Here is a 16,789-nt window from a genome sequence, read left to right on the forward strand (position 1 = left end):
TTTCATCCTGCTTTCCATCGTCCGGAGGTCTGAGACTTTTTTTTCTAGGATCAGATCGATGGCATTGGACCCAAGAGGAGCACCAAGGAGAGTGCTATTGGCTGGATCAATGGCTCGTGCTCCTGGTAAAACGGCGCTAATATTCTGGATCATCTGTTGATTGGTAGAAACTATTTCACATTTGGTGGGGTTTAAAGAAAGGCCCAGGCTTTCTCCCATGTCTTTAATTTTACTGATGTCCTCTAGGAGAGATTCTGTTGTGCCAGCTAGGGTACCATCATCCAGGAACCAGATATTGAGCTCGCTGGAGAGTGCTTCTGTGACTTCCTTGATGACCAAACAGAATAGAAAGGGGGCGAGAGGGTCCCCCTGTTGCACGCCCTCACATGAGTCAATTTCATGGTCCCCAAACAATAGTTTGGAAGTCACACTATAACACGATTCTATGAAGGGATAAAGGGAAGGGAAGTTTCTATAAACTGCTTGGAGAGCAGCATCCCTTCTGACTGAGTTGAAAGTGTTGGCAAAGTCCAATTTGACCAAGGCTTTTTCATCGGACATGTTTTTGATATATACTCGTGCTGCGTGGGCAGCTGCTTCACAGCCCTGTTGAACGCCGAAACCGAGCTGAGTTGGTTTCAGCATTGCAGCAGCCTCTTGACTCACCCTTCTTACTGCAGCCTTGGCGACTAGGCGCCGAAGGGTGTTACCCACTGCAATGGGCCTGATTCCGCCATCCTTTTTCCGGAGGGCACACAATGAGGCACCAAAGAAAAGGGGTCTGATGGCCTCTGGGACACTGCCAGCCAGGCACAGGTTGGAAAATTTGGTGAGTTCAGACAGCAGCCTCTCTGAAACCTCACCAAGTGCTGGATTGAGTATTTGTTTTAAGTGTTGAGGCCTTAAACCGGTGAAACCTCCTGCTGAGCCCTGTGGAAATGACATAGCAGCTTTATACACATCAGCATCCTGTAAGGTTAGATGTTCTTCGCCTGCTGCAATGTCAGGGAGGTCAATGTTGGTACTGGGAGCCCTGGGTGGATGTTTGTCCTTCAGAGCTTGCGCCGTGCTGACGTCCTTGGGAGCGATGGTATCCTCACTGGTTATAAGCCTCAGAGCTCCAATAGTATTACCCTCTTCTATTTTTTTGCTAATTTGGGCTCTGATTTTTGAGGCTTCGGGTGTCCTGTTGTTGGCATTTGCCCGGCGGGTGTTTGTCGCCCTAGGGGGAGACGGACGAGGTTGTCATCCCTTGGGAATGCATTTATTGCCCTAATAACATGTGTTGCTAGTGACTTGTCCCTCCTTGGTGGGACAGCCAAACAGGCATTGCCAAAAAGCAGCAAGTTGTGCCAGGATCTGTTGTTTGAAGGAGCATCGTTGACTTTCTTCAGAAGGTCAGTGAATTTGCTAGCAGCTTGAGGGCGAGCTGCTTTGGGGATGTGTGTCAGAGTCCTGGTGGATGTTAATTTGATTGCAGATTTGAGGTCCTCTGTAGAGGTGAAGTCACGGTAGCTGTCAGCGCTGTCTGCTGGGAGGGGCTGTTGGTTGTTCTCATTTGGAGCTCTCCTGGAGCCTAGACATCCATTGTGTGCACGGATGTTGCCAGTTGAGGGATTGAGTGCACATTCCCTGTAGCACACCCGGCAGATGCCTCGTGAACGACGGCTTTGGCTCTGTCGTGAAGATTCCTGGGAACCCGCGACTACTTGTGACATTGCTGATATCGTGGGGGTGGGAGGGCGCCAGCTGTGGGGTGACGGGTGAAGGACAGCATGGATGCATGGGGGATGAGGGTGGGGGAGTAGCGAGCGGCGGAACTTGTAATTGGTGGGACACTAAACGGCAACACCCTTGGTCAGGAAGTCAGTAGGCCTAGGCTGGGATGAGGGAAGGGGATCAGGGATAGGGGGCGGAGGAAGTGGCCCTGTGTGTTCGCTGAAGATGCACATCACTCACGAACTTTTGCTAATTGTTATACACTTATTGTTCCATTTAGAAAAAAAAACCTTGCCATTTGGCACACTAATCACCATGCTCACACTATTAACTGAGGTGTTCTTCTGTTCACCATCCAATGACGGTGTCGTGAGCGGCCACTTCCTCCCCCAACCCACGACCCCGGCCGGACACAGATGTAAGCAAAACCTCCACACCACCACTGGCAGTATCCCCTCACCACCGCTACTCCCCAAATCCCAACATGCACACTGCACTTTCACTGAAACAGAAGCAACTGTCTAATGCAGAGGATTGTCACAACTCTGTGATATATATATATATATATATATATATATATATATATATATATATATATATATATATATATATATATATATATATATGTCGTGCCGAATAGGCAGAACTTGCGATCTTGGCTTAAATAGCAACGCTCATCTTGCCATATAGGACAAGTGAAAATTTGTGTATGCAATAATTTCGCCAAAATCATTCTGAACCTAACGAAAAATATATATTTCACTGTGTTTGTTTAGTATTAAATTATTGTAAACAAATCTAAAATATATTTAGTTGGGTTAGGCTAAAATAAATTGTTCTTGTTATAATAAGGTTAGGTAAGTTTTCTAAGATTCTTTTGGTGCAAAATTAAAATTTTTTACATTAACATTAATGAAAAAAATATGTCTTTAAACGTATAAGTGAAAATTTTAGAAATGACTTAATTTTAAATGAGTTCTTGCTAATTGACCAGTTTTACATATTCGGCACGACATATATATATATATATATATATATATATATATATATATATATATATATATATATATATATATATATATATATATATATATATATATATATATGAAGATTGAGACACTTATGCGACATATGGGAATCTTTATTAAGGAAACGATTAGCCACACCGTGGCTTCATCAGTCCAATACAAAGTAGAAATGGATAAGGAGAGGAGTTGGGCAATCAGTCTCTCAGCCTGGAATCAATGTGTTCAGTTCACCACTCTTGTAGAAAGTGCAGAATATGGCTGCAGAAGTTGCTTATATACTGTAGTCAGGTGAGTGGAAGGAGGATGAGGCGGGATCATAGTGGAACCATCTACCAATCTAAGTAGGTCTTCGTCCAAATGTTGGACAAGCATTGAAGAATTTCTTATATCAAGATCCCATGATGTTGCAGTGTCTGACACATGTGATAAATGGTTTTGAAAACCGACAAGTTGAATATTGAGACACGCAACATATAAGAATAAATGGTATAAAATACCGTGACAATGGAAATATAAAGACAAAAGTAGTACAATCTGATCTATTGCTGACAACGTCTCTCCCACACAGTGGACTTCATCAAGTCACAAACAGATCTGCCTGAGTGGAAGGTACGCGAGTATTTATAGGATGAAGTCAGGCTGAGAATGTTGAGACACTTATGCAACATGTGGGAATGAATTAGACACATGTGCAACACTTGGGTATCTTTAATGAGGAAACGTTGCGCCACACAGTGGCTTCATCAGTCCATACAAAGGAGGACTTCTGTTATTTATACCTCTTCTTCATATTAAGCCAAAGATTCTGTTAGCTTTATTGGGAACACTTAGGCACTGTTGTCTTGGTTTCAGTGGGGAGATGGATCTTCAACTTCCTAACCAGAACTCCTAAATCCTTTTCGGAATCAGTAATATTAAGATCTACATTATTTAGTTTATATGTGGCATGTTTATTTTCCTGTCCAACATCTAGAACTTTGCATTTGTCTATATTAAACTGCATCTGCCACTTCTCCGACCATTGCATCAGTCTATTCAAATCATCCTGGAGTGCTCTAGTGTCCTCATTAGAATGAATTGGACGGCCTATTTTGGTGTTATCAGCAAATTTACTTATGTCTCTATTTATTCTCTCATCTATGTCATTTATGTAAATTGTGAACAACAACGGGCCCAACACTGACCCCTGTGGAACACCGCTTGTGACGTGCCGCCATTCTGATTTCTCCCCATTTATGCAAACTCTCTGCTGCCTATTTATCAACCATACCTCTACCCAGGAAAAAGTTTCTCCTATTCCATGTGCCTTAAGTTTCTTCAATAGCCTCTGTGGAACTCTATCGATCATTACATGCCTTCATTTACAACTTCTAACTAATGAAATAGAGGGAAAAATCCCTCATTTGTCAACCTGTGTCACAGAATCTTCCAGAACATTCAGGAAATACTCTCAGTGTTAGTTAATATGTTTGAGTGAATTCTCCTATGGTAAGATATCTTAAATGACATGGATCCAAACCAGTGCCTTGAAAGGATCAACTTCCTGGCAGCTGAAGCATGTTCTAGGCATATTCCCCTAAGAAAGAAGAAGAGCAGGAGTAAACTGGAGAGAGAAAGACGCTCCCTCTACAGAAGACGACGAAGAGTCACTGAGCTCCTCAGGAGTGCTAGAATATCCGATACACGAAAGGAGGCGCTGACCAGGGAAGTGGAAACTATTGAACCTAAGTTAAATGACTCTTACAAGAACCAGGAGAGACAGGAGGAGCTTAAAGCTATTAGTGAAATTGAAAGAAATTCAAAATCTTTCTTTTCATATGCCAAAAACAAGGCAAATACCACATCTAGTATCGGGCCCTTACTCAGACAGGATGGGACTTACACAGATGACAACAAGGAAATGAGTGAAATATTGAAATCCCAGTACGACTCTGTGTTTAGTGAACCACTAATCGGTCTGAGGATTGACGACCCAAATGATTTCTTCATGAATGAGCCTCAAAACTCCATAAATGTATGCCAGATTTCTGACATTACCCTAACTCCGATAGAGTTCGAAAAAGCCACTGACACCATGCCCATGCACTCAGCCCCGGGCCCAGACTCGTGGAACTCTGTTTTCATTAAGAACTGCAAGAAACCCCTCTCACGTGCCCTAAGTACACTATGGAGGAGGAGCTTGGACATGGGTGAAATTCCACAGTCACTTAAAACAACGGATATAGCCCCACTCCATAAAGGTGGCAGCAAAGCATTAGCTAAGAACTATAGACCAATAGCTCTGACGTCCCACATCATAAAAATCTTTGAAAGAGTGCTAAGAAGCAGGATTGCAAATCACCTGGATTCCCAAAATCTGCACAATCCAGGGCAACATGGGTTCAGGGCAGGTAGCTCCAGCCTCTCACACATACTGGATCACTATGACATGGCCTTGGATGCACTTGAAGAATATCAGAATGCAGATGTAATATACACAGACTTTGCAAAAGCATTTGACAAATGCGATCATGGCGTAATAGCCCATAAAATACGTGGTAAAGGAATAACTGGGAAAGTGGGGAGATGGGTCTTCAACTTCCTAACAAATCGAACACAAAGAGTAGTGGTCAACAGAGTTAAATCATAGGCTGCCATAGTGAAGAGCTCTGTTCCACAAGGCACACTACTCGCCCCCATCTTATTCCTTATCCTCATATCAGACATAGACAGAGATATACATCACAACGCCGTATCATCCTTTGTGGATGATACTAGGATCTGCATGAGGCTGTCATCTGCTGAGGACGCGGTTAACCTCCAAGAAGATATAAACAAAGTTTTCCAGTGGGCAACGGTAAACAATATGATGTTTAATGAGGACAAATTCCAACTACTCCGTTATGGAAAACTGGAGGAGATAATAACTAGAACAGATTATACTACAGACTCTGGCCATACAATAGAGCGGAAAAATAATGTAAGGGACCTGGGAGTAGTTATTTCTGAGGATCTCACTTTCAAGGATCACAACAGTGCCACGATCGCACGTGCAAAGAAAATGATAGGATGGATAATGAGAACGTTCAAAACGAGAGATGCCAAGCCAATGATGATCCTTTTCAAATCACTTGTTCTCTCTAGACTGGAATACTGCTGTACATTAACATCTCCATTCAAAGCAGGTGAAATCGCAGATCTAGAGAGTGTACAGAGATCCTTTACTGCACGTAAAAGTTCTGTCAAGCACCTTAACTACTGGGAACGCTTGGAAGCACTTGACTTGTACTCGATAGAACGCAGGAGGGAGAGATATATCATAATCTACACTTGGAAAATCTTGGAAGGAATGGTCCCAAATATGCACACAGAAATCACTCCCAACGAAAGTAAAAGACTGGGCAGGCGATGCAAAATGCCCCCAATAAAAAGCAGGGGCGCCATTGGTACACTAAGGGAAAACACCATAAGTGTCCGGGGCCCAAAACTGTTCAACAGCCTCCCATCAAGCATTAGGGGAATTGACTTAAGAAATCGTAATGACACGATTGCAAATAAACCATACCCCCGGCCGGGATTGAACCCGCGGTCATAGAGTCTCAAAACTCCAGCCCGTCGCGCTAGCCACTAGACCAGCTAGCCACAATAAGATTCATCCAACTAGGTATATTTCTACACCATAGGAAAGTTAGCACAGGCACCTCTGTGACCACAAATGCAAGTTTTTACAGACGAATCTCCAGCTAGCGTGGCCGTGACGAACTCTAGCTCAAGTCCCTTCACTGCCGTCAACATGACTTAAGAAATCGTAATGACACGATTGCAAATAAACCATACCCCCGGCCGGGATTGAACCCGCGGTCATAGAGTCTCAAAACTCCAGCCCGTCGCGCTAGCCACTAGACCAGCTAGCCACAATAAGATTCATCCAACTAGGTATATTTCTACACCATAGGAAAGTTAGCACAGGCACCTCTGTGACCACAAATGCAAGTTTTTACAGACGAATCTCCAGCTAGCGTGGCCGTGACGATTTCTTAAGTCATGTTGACGGCAGTGAAGGGACTTGAGCTAGAGTTCGTCACGGCCACGCTAGCTGGAGATTCGTCTGTAAAAACTTGCATTTGTGGTCACAGAGGTGCCTGTGCTAACTTTCCTATGGTGTAGAAATATACCTAGTTGGATGAATATTATTGTGGCTAGCTGGTCTAGTGGCTAGCGCGACGGGCTGGAGTTTTGAGACTCTATGACCGCGGGTTCAATCCCGGCCGGGGGTATGGTTTATTTGCAATCGTGTCATTACGATTTCTTAAGTCATGTTGACGGCAGTGAAGGGACTTGAGCTAGAGTTCGTCACGGCCACGCTAGCTGGAGATTCGTCTGTAAAAACTTGCATTTGTGGTCACAGAGGTGCCTGTGCTAACTTTCCTATGGTGTAGAAATATACCTAGTTGGATGAATCTTATTGTGGCTAGCTGGTCTAGTGGCTAGCGCGACGGGCTGGAGTTTTGAGACTCTATGACCGCGGGTTCAATCCCGGCCGGGGGTATGGTTTATTAGGGGAATTGCCAATAAACCCCTGGCTGCCTTCAAGAAAGAGCTGGACGATACCTAAAGTCAGTGCCGGATCAGCCGGGCTGTGGCTCGTACGTTGGACTGCGTGCTGCCAGCAGTAACAGCCTAGTTGATCAGGCCCTGATCCATCGGGAGGCCTGGTCATGGACCGTGCCGCGGGGGCGTTGATCCCCGGAATAACCTCCAGGTAACCTCCAGGCTTTCTTTCTTATAATAACTAGGCTATTTTTAATTTTAATGCCATTCCTATCATTATTATTATCATCATCTTTATAATGTTACCAACAACCTGATTCAATAAACCACTAAACTAGATGCAGTCATGTTGCAACCACCTATGTCTACCTTGTGTACCTTGTACCACTGTACCTAGACGGGTTAGGACTTCAATAAGTCACTCTACATTTCTTTTGGGCTATCCCAGGATGCTCACACATGTGCCCACATACCTAAATGAATCCACATGCCTACTCCCTTACTACAGATGTTATATCGCTCAGGATACTAGAGCACCTGTCCTATAACGATACTTGTATGCAGCAGCTGAGAGTTATACCGACGGCAGACCTAATTTGTTAATGATCGACGTTCGCGACGGACGTACCATGATGCTCAGTCTGCAGACTCTGGTCGAACATGACCGAAACATCACGAAACCCCCTGGCATAAGGAGCAATCCTGAGAGCGATAATTTAAGTGGAACTCACCTTCAAAAACCACAACAATCTATCTACCTCATCTGCTAGAAAAATGATAGGATGGCTAATGAGAACCTTCAAAAATAGGGTCGCCAATCCCATGGTAATTCTCTTTCGAATCGTTTGCCCTCTTCAAGGCAGGCGAAATTGCTGACCTGGAAAATATACAGATAACTTTCACGGCGCACATATGTACGATAAAGCACCCAAATTACTGGGAACTGTTTAAGTCCCGGAGATGCAGGCAAGAAGGATATTTGATAATATACACTTTGAAATCCTAGAGGGATTAGTACCAAACTTGCACACGAAAATCACTCCCTACGACAGCAAAAGACTCAGCAGTAGTTGCAACATTCCTCAGATGAAAAGCAGGGGCGCCACGACTACACTAAGAGACAACACAATAAGTCAGGGGCCCAAGACTGTTTAGCTGCCTCAAAGTATACATAAGGGGGATTACCAATAGACCACTGTCTTCAAGAAGGCGCAGGACAGGCACCTAAAGTCTGTACCTGACAAGCAGGGCTGTGGTTCATACGTCTGATTTTGTGCGGCCAGCAGTAACAGCCTGGTTGATCAGACCCTGTTCCACCATGAGGCCTGGTTTCAGACCTGGCCGTGGGGGTGTTGAAACCCTCTCCAGGTATACTCCAGGTATACTCCAGGGCATTTTAGAAAATATGTATAAAAAAACATCCATTAAAATTATGTTGGTGGAGAGGATTTGTTGTGAAACCGGACGCGTATTAGTCGTGGTCAGTTAGAGTAGCCAGAACAGGAGGTGTGTGTGTGTGTGTGTGTACTCACCTATTTGTATTCACCTATTTGTGGTTGCAGGGGTCCAGTCACAGCTCCTGGCCCCGCCTCTTCGCTGATTGCTACTAGGTCCTCTCTCTCCCTGCCCCATGAGCTCTATCATACCTCGCCTTAAAACTATGTATGGTTCCTGTCTCCACTACATCACTTTCTAGGCTATTCCATGGCCTGACTACTCTATGACTGAAGAAATACTTCCTAACATCCCTTTGATTCATCTGAGTCTTCAACTTCCAATTGTGACCTCTTGTGTCTGTGTCCCATCTGTGTGCGTGTGTGTGTGTGTGTGTGTGTGTGTGTGTGTGTGTGTGTGTGTGTGTGTACTCACCTATTTGTACTCACCTATTTGTGGTTGCAGGGGTCGAGTCACTGCTCCTGGCCCCGCCTCTTCGCTGATTGCTACTAGGTCCTCTCTCTCCCTGCCCCATGAGCTCTATCATACCTCGCCTTAAAACTATGTATGGTTCCTGTCTCCACCACATCACTTTCTAGGCTATTCCATGGCCTGACTACTCTATGACTGAAGAAATACTTCCTAACATCCCTTTGATTCATCTGAGTCTTCAACTTCCAATTGTGACCTCTTGTGTCTGTGTCCCATCTCTGGAACATCCCGTCTTTGTCCACCTCGTCTATTCCGCGCAGTATTTTATATGTCGATATCATGTCTCCCCTGACCCTCCTGGCCTCCAGTGTCGTCAGGCCGATTTCCCTCAACCTTTCTTCATAGGACAATCCCCGTAGCTCTGGGACTAGTCTTGTTGCAAACCTTTGCACTTTCTCTAATTTCTTGACGTGCTTGACTAGGTGTGGATTCCAAACTGGTGCTGCATACTCCAGTATGGGCCTGACGTAGATGGTATACAGAGTCTTAAACGAATCCTTACTGAGGTATCGGAACACTATCCGTAGGTTTGCCAGGTGCCCGTATGCTGCAGCAGTTATCTGATTGATGTGCGCCTCAGGAGATATGCTCGGTGTTATACTCACACCCAGATCTTTTTCCTTGAGTGAGGTTTGCAGTCTTTGGCAATCTAAACTATTTTGTGTCTGCGGTCTTCTTTGCCCTTCCCCAATCTTCATGACTTTGCATTTGGCAGGGTTAAATTCAAGGAGCCAGTTGCTGGACCAGGCTTGTAGCCTGTCCAGGTCTCTTTGTAGTCCTGCCTGATCCTCGTCCGATTCGATTCTTCTCATTAACTTCACATCATCTGCAAACAAGGACACTTCTGAGTCTATCCCTTCCGTTATGTCGTTCACGTATACCAAGAACAGCACAGGTCCTAGGACTGACCCCTGTGGAACCCCGCTTGTCACAGGCGCCCACTCGGACACCTCGTCGCGTACCATGACTCGTTGTTGCCTCCCTGTCAGATATTCTCTGATCCATTGCAGTGCTTTTCCTGTTATGTGTGCCTGGTCCTCTAGCTTTTGCAGTAACCTCTTGTGAGGAACTGTGTCGAAGGCCTTCTTGCAGTCCAAAAATACGCAGTCGATCCACCCCTCTCTCTCTTGTCTTACTTCTGTCATCTTGTCATAAAACTCGAGTAGGTTTGTGACACAGGAATTTCCTTCCCTGAAACCGTGCTGGTTGTCAATTATACACTTGTTTCTTTCCAGGTGCCCCACCACTCTCCTCCTGATGATCTTCTCCATGACCTTGCATACTATACACGTTAGTGATACAGGTCTGTAGTTTAGTGCCTCATGTCTGTCTCCCTTTTTAAAAATTGGGACTACATTTGCCATTTTCCATACCTCAGGGAGTTGCCCAGTTTCAAATGATGTGTTGAAGATCTTTGTTAATGGCTCACACAATATCTCTGCTCCCTCTTTAAGGACCCATGGAGAGATATTGTCTGGTCCCACCGCCTTTGAGGTGTCAAGTTCGCATAGCAGCTTCTTCACCTCCTCCTTGGTTATATGTACCTCATCCAGCACTTGCTGGTGTGCCCCCCTGTTCTGATTTCTTGGAGTCCTACTGGTTTCCACTGTAAATACCTCTTTAAATCTTGTGTTGAGCTCCTGACATACCTCTCGGTCGTTTCTTGTGAATTCCCCATCACCCTTCCTCAGTCTGATTACCTGGTCCTTGACTGTTGTTTTCCTCCTGATGTGGCTGTACAACAGCTTCGGGTCAGTCTTTACTTTTGATGCTATGTCATTTTCATATTGTCTCTGAGCCTCCCTTCTTATCTGTGCATATTCGTTTCTGGCTCTTCGGCTGATTTCTTTATTTTCCTGAGTTCTCTGTCTTCTGTACCTTTTCCATTCTCTAGTACACCTAGCTTTTGCCTCCCTACACCTTTGGGTGAACCAAGGACTCGTTCTGTTCTTCCCATTATTTCTGTTTCCCTTGGGAACAAACCTCTCCTCTGCCTCCTTGCATTTTGTTGCTACATAGTCCATCATTTCTTGTACTGGTTTTCCTGTCAGTTCCCTCTCCCACTGAATGTCTTGAAGGAAGTTCCTCATGCCTGAGTAGTTCCAACTTTTGTAGTTTGGTTTTTCCCAGCCTATTCCTGCTACTCTCTCCACTTGGAGCTCAACTATGTAGTCGAAGCACAGAACCACATGATCACTAGCTCCCAGGGGCCTTTCATACATGATACCCTCGATGTCCGAACTACTCGTGGTGAATACAAGGTCCAGCCTTGCTGGTTCATCCTCTCCTCTCTCTCTGGTAGTGTCTCTAACATGTTGATGCATGAGGTTCTCCAGTACCACATCCATCATCTTGGCTCTCCATGTTTCGGGACCCCCATGGGGCTCCAGGTTTTCCCAGTCAATCTCCTTGTGATTGAAATCACCCATAACTAGTAACTTTGCTCCCCCCATGTGTGCTCTCCTGGCCACCTCGGCTAGTGTATCGATCATTGCTCTGTTGCTCTCATCGTATTCTTCTCTTGGCCTCCTGCAGTTCTGTGGTGGGTTGTACATTACTGCAATTATCACCTTATGTCCCTCAGACTGGATTGTTATTACTAAGTAGTCCCTTTCGCCCATGCCATCCATTCCTTCCATTTTCTAAAAAACCCACTGGTTTTTAATGAGCAGTGCAACTCCTCCTCCCCCTCTCCTCCCTCTGTCTTTCCTGAGGATTTGATATCCGGATGGAAAGATTGAATCTGTTATTATTCTGGTGAGTTTTGTTTCTGTGAGTGCTATTATGTCTGGGGATGTCTCTTTGATTCTTTCGTGCCACTCCTCATACTTGTTTGTTATTCCATCTGCATTTGTATACCACACCTTCAACTTCTTTTCTAAGACTGTGGTCTGGGAAGTATATTGGGGTTGGGGAAGTGGGAGACCTGGTAAGGAACTATGGGTTGTTGCTGTGGGGGTGAAGTTTGTAATGTAGTGGGTGGGGGCATTGGATGTGGCATGGGTGTTTTGATTTAGAGTGTTTGGTTGCACTAGGGTTGACCTGGTTGGGAGGCTTCTATAGAAAGTTGTGAGGGAGGCTGTATTTGATCTTCTTCCTGGGTCTGGGATCTCCTGTCTGTCTTCTCCATCCCCTCTCTTTCCTCCTTTCGCCTTTGTACCATCTCTCTCAGTTTCTTCCTTTCTTCTTGTGTTCTGTCGCGGTCGAGATACACCTTCCTGTATGCCGTCATGTCCCTTAATCGTGCTTTCTCCTGCAGGATCCTGGTCCGAGTCGCTTCTGCCTTGAAGGTCACTCTCACTGGCCGGATGTGTGTGTGTGTGTGTGTGTGTGTGTGTGTGTGTGTGTGTGTGTGTGTCAGTACCGGAATAGCGGTGGATGGAACAAGGAGTCATGGTCTTTGGTTAAGTATGTGGGTGGTATTTTGGGTAAATTTAGGCCATAGGATATTTTATTGTTTTTCTACTCTTATTATATTGCCTTTAAGGTCGTAGTATGTGGAGGGCCTGTTTTGGAGAGTACAGATGAAGTGTTTTACCTGCAGGCTACAAGGCAGGCAGAGAGTAATGGAGGGTGTCATGGAGCCCCACTAACTAGAACCACGGTACTAGTGGGATTGTGTAATAGTATTTTGTATGTAGGCTAAAGTGAGTACCTGGTAGAGGTATACTAGTGTGTTTTATGTATTATGTAGAGGGTAGGCTGTATGTTGTATATGTAAATTTATTATTAATATGGGTATATTTTTATAAAAGTGAATTTGACTGCCCTTCCTGATAATACAAATATTAACCATCAAGTTTTTGTGAAGAAAGAAGCTTGGCCCCAGGTTGGTGTATTTGGTTTAATATTTTCAATGCCCCTAGACAAGGCTGTTACCCCTAGGCCCATCAAGGGAGGTTCCTTGATGCTGGTGAGGGGCTCTTGATCTTGGGAATTTGATCTGTGCTCCAGTTCCCTGAATTAAGCCTGAATACCTTCCATCCCTACCATAGGCGCTGTATAAGCCTACGAGTTTAGCATTTCCCCTTGATTATAATAATATTAATAATGTTACCCCTAGGCTCATGCATTTGTTTACGTAACATAATAAATGTTGCACTTATACAGTACATCGAAACCAGGAGTAAAGTGGCGGGTTAGTGAGATCCGAGGAGCCAGGCACTGAGACAGTGAGATACAAGAGGCAGTATATCACTACAATATACATTGGACCCCCGGTTAACGATATTTTTTCACTCCAGAAGTATGTTCAGGTGCCAGTACTGACCGAATTTGTTACCATAAGAAATATTGTGAAGTAGATTAGTCCATTTCAGACCCCCAAACATACACGTACAAACACACTTACATAAATACACTTACATAATTGGTCACATTCGGAGGTAATCGTTATGCGGGGGTCCACTATATTTACAAGCACAAGCTAACTCTAGTACAGTTTGAGATACTGGAGTCGACAAAATAAACAAGCCACATTTTTCTATATTTGTATGGGCGAAATTAATATAAGAGAATTTAATATATCTGCATTTGATCTTGTAATTTTCTGAAGATAGTAAGGATGCCGTCTTACAAAATCAGATGTGAGAGTTCGCTAGTGCTGGACGCAAGTCTGACAGTTTACCAGATCTTGACCTGATCACACCCTCTGCATGGTACTTCTCTAAAAAATATCTTCTCTAAAGAACTGTAATTTATTTTTGTTCTAGACAGGCAGCTTAGTACTACCCAAGATATCTCTCACCAGCCTCAATTTGTCAGTAGATGTACTGATAATGAGTAATTCTGTGCATAGGTGAAGTGAAGAAGTGTAAATATGTTCAGTAGAGGTACTGAAGTAACGATTATATGTTTGACAAAAATGTTAAAGAAAAGTGTATTCCATAGTTTCGTTACATGTATGTATCACTGCTACATGTGTGTCACTTATAAGAGCGAGCTGTTCATAACTGATAAATACAGGTCAATGCAACATGTATGATACTACTACGTTCATGTCACTGATTCATGCGTGTCACTGATACTTGGGTAAGTCTCACCGCTTCGTGGGTGTCACTGCTACATGCCTTTCATTTCCTTGTGTACAGGAGGCGGCAGTGACCACGTCGGAGGTGTTGTTGAACACCTTCAGGGGTGACGTTGGGCGAGCCAAGTGGCGAAGCTGCTGTGAAGCCGCAGTCCAATGCTGTCATTATATGCTGACCTCTTCCTGGCCTCCTGGTAAGTGTCGTGGCTTTCGCCTCTCAGTAAGTGTTATGGCTTCCCAGGAAGTGTCATGGCTTCCCAGTAAGTGTCATGGCTTCCCAGTAAGTGTTGTGGCTTTCCAGTAAGTATTTAGGCCTCCCAGTAAGTGATGTGGCTTCCGAGTAAGTTTTTTGACTTCCCAATAAGTCATATAGCCTTCCAGTAAGTGTTATGGTCTTCCAGAATGTGTTGTGATCTCCCAGAAAGTGTTGTGATCTCCCAGAAAGTGTTGTGGTCTGTCAGTAAGTGTTGTTGCTTCTCAGGTGTTACGACCTCTCAAAAATCGTTGTGAACTCACGTTAAGTGTTGCGGCCTCTCAGAATGTGGTATAACCTCCCGGCAAGTGTTGTGGCCTCCCAGGAAGTGTTGTGGTCTTCTAGGAAGTAGTGTTGACTCTCAGCAAGTGTTGTCACACCTTAGGAAAGTGTCATGGATTCCCGGTAAGTGTTATTTCCCCATGGTACGTGTTCTACCTCCCATAAAATGTCGTTGCCTCCCAGTAACTGTTTCTACTTAGAGGAAAGTTTCGCTGATTCTCGTTAAGTGTTAATCTCTCCCGGTAAGTGTTGTGCCCTCCCGGTAAGTGTTGTGGACGACCTGTTAACGTGGACAGTAAGTGTTGTTCCCCACGTAATTGTTGTGGTCCCAAAGTAACTGTTGTGGCCTCCACGTAATAGCTGTGGCCCCCACGTAACTGTTGTGGCCCCACGTAACTGTTGTGGCCTCCAAATAACTGTTGTGGCCTCTACATAACTGTTATGGCCTCCACGTAACCGTTGTGGCCTCCACATAACTGTTGTGGCCTCCACATAACTCTTGCGCCCCCTACGTAACTTTCGTGTACTCTCAGTAAGTGCTGTCACCTCTACGTAACTGCTGTGTACTACCAGAATGTGTAGTGTTCACCCAATATGTGGTTTAAAAGCAATTGAGCAAACACCCGTTTTTAAACGAAATATTTATTAGAAAAAATTTCGGTCCTTGGACCCTGATATAACATCTAAAACACAGATATTAAAATGATAGCATAAACAAGCGGAGAGTTGGGTGTAACACACAGTGTCCTGAAAAAATGCCATATTGGGATGAGGACAGCTGGACAATTAAGTCATGTGATGTGACTCTTGTGTTGTTAGGTAGGTGATGCTTTGCCTGGCTAAGTGTATTACTGCTTTTAAAATTTTGTAGTTTCCAGTATTATGTACTATGGTGTCGGTGACGGTGATTGACGAGGCTTCTAGACATCGCCGGCGTCTAAGATCTTGTTCCGTGATGAAGAGTCGTCCTTCATTCCAATTCATCAAATGTCCCTTGGAGTCCCCGTGGGGGACACATGCGTACCTTGTTTCTTTTGCTGGCGTTTCGATGTTCCTTCAGGCAGACCGAAAGTTTTCTGCCTGTTTTCCTTACAAATTTCTTGGGACAGTACCCACAAGGGATGGTGCAGACATCTGCTGTAGAAATTAGAGGTGTGGGGCTATATTTCATCGTGAAGTCTTTGATAGACGATTTGTTTATTGTGGAAACATTTACGTTGTTCCTAGCAAGTACCTGGTGAGTATTCATGGCAACATCATCACACAGATACATAATGAACCGTTTAGCCCCTTAACTGTCCAAATCTAGATCTGTGTTCTTACCGCTAGCGTTCCAAACATAGATCAACGATTTATTTTTCCTGCTTTCAAATTTGGCATGATGGGCCTGAGCCATGTAAGAATTGGTCTGCGCACTCAGTGTGCGCAGTATGGAAAAAATCGGAGACCTCGAGTTTAGTTGATTTGACACCGATGTGGTCACTAATGATGGAGGAATTAGTGAAAATATTGATGATAACCCAGATGACCCTCAGCCAAGCACCTCTGCGGTGGCCAGTGTCGCAGTTTTGGTGATGATAGTGACAGTGATATAAGTGATGATGAGATTGATTTTATGCCCTTAGACGATTCTTCGAGTGATAATGATGTACATTATTCCCCTGTGAAGCGTACGTTTAGGCGTCGTCACCTACGTTCAGGAAGTGTGTCACATACAGTTCCCAAGGGTCGTGGACGATTACGATCAAAAACTTGGAGCAGAGTTGGTGGCGGAGGTTTAGGGAAGGAGATTGTTAGTGCGGTGTATGTCGTCAGTGGTCCTATAAACCTCCAACAACATTGGAGGAGTTAGTTTCGTTTCGTCCGTTTTCTATAGCTTAATTGCTAAACTTACTTACTTCACTCTTAATGCTACACTTTATTGCTGAACTAAACTGATACTACTTTTTGTTGTATCACTGAACTACTGATACAATTTGTTTTGTTTTATCACTGAACTTAACTTTTTAGGACCCATGGTTA

At 44.4% G+C, this 16,789-nt stretch overlaps 1 protein-coding gene across 1 annotated transcript in view; it reads left to right on the top strand.

Moving 5' to 3' along the window:
* The window catches only part of LOC128698149 (uncharacterized), a 428,958-nt gene that overhangs the window by 244,315 nt on the left and 167,854 nt on the right, over nucleotides 1–16,789 (top strand). The window contains exon 4 of the mRNA XM_070098535.1: nucleotides 14,294–14,426. Coding sequence (XP_069954636.1) covers nucleotides 14,294–14,426 — 133 coding nt within the window. The remainder of the gene's footprint in view (nucleotides 1–14,293; nucleotides 14,427–16,789) is intronic.

The sequence above is a fragment of the Cherax quadricarinatus genome, chromosome 63, assembly GCF_038502225.1.
Source record: "Cherax quadricarinatus isolate ZL_2023a chromosome 63, ASM3850222v1, whole genome shotgun sequence".
In the NCBI taxonomy this organism is placed as follows: Eukaryota; Metazoa; Arthropoda; class Malacostraca; order Decapoda; family Parastacidae; genus Cherax; species Cherax quadricarinatus.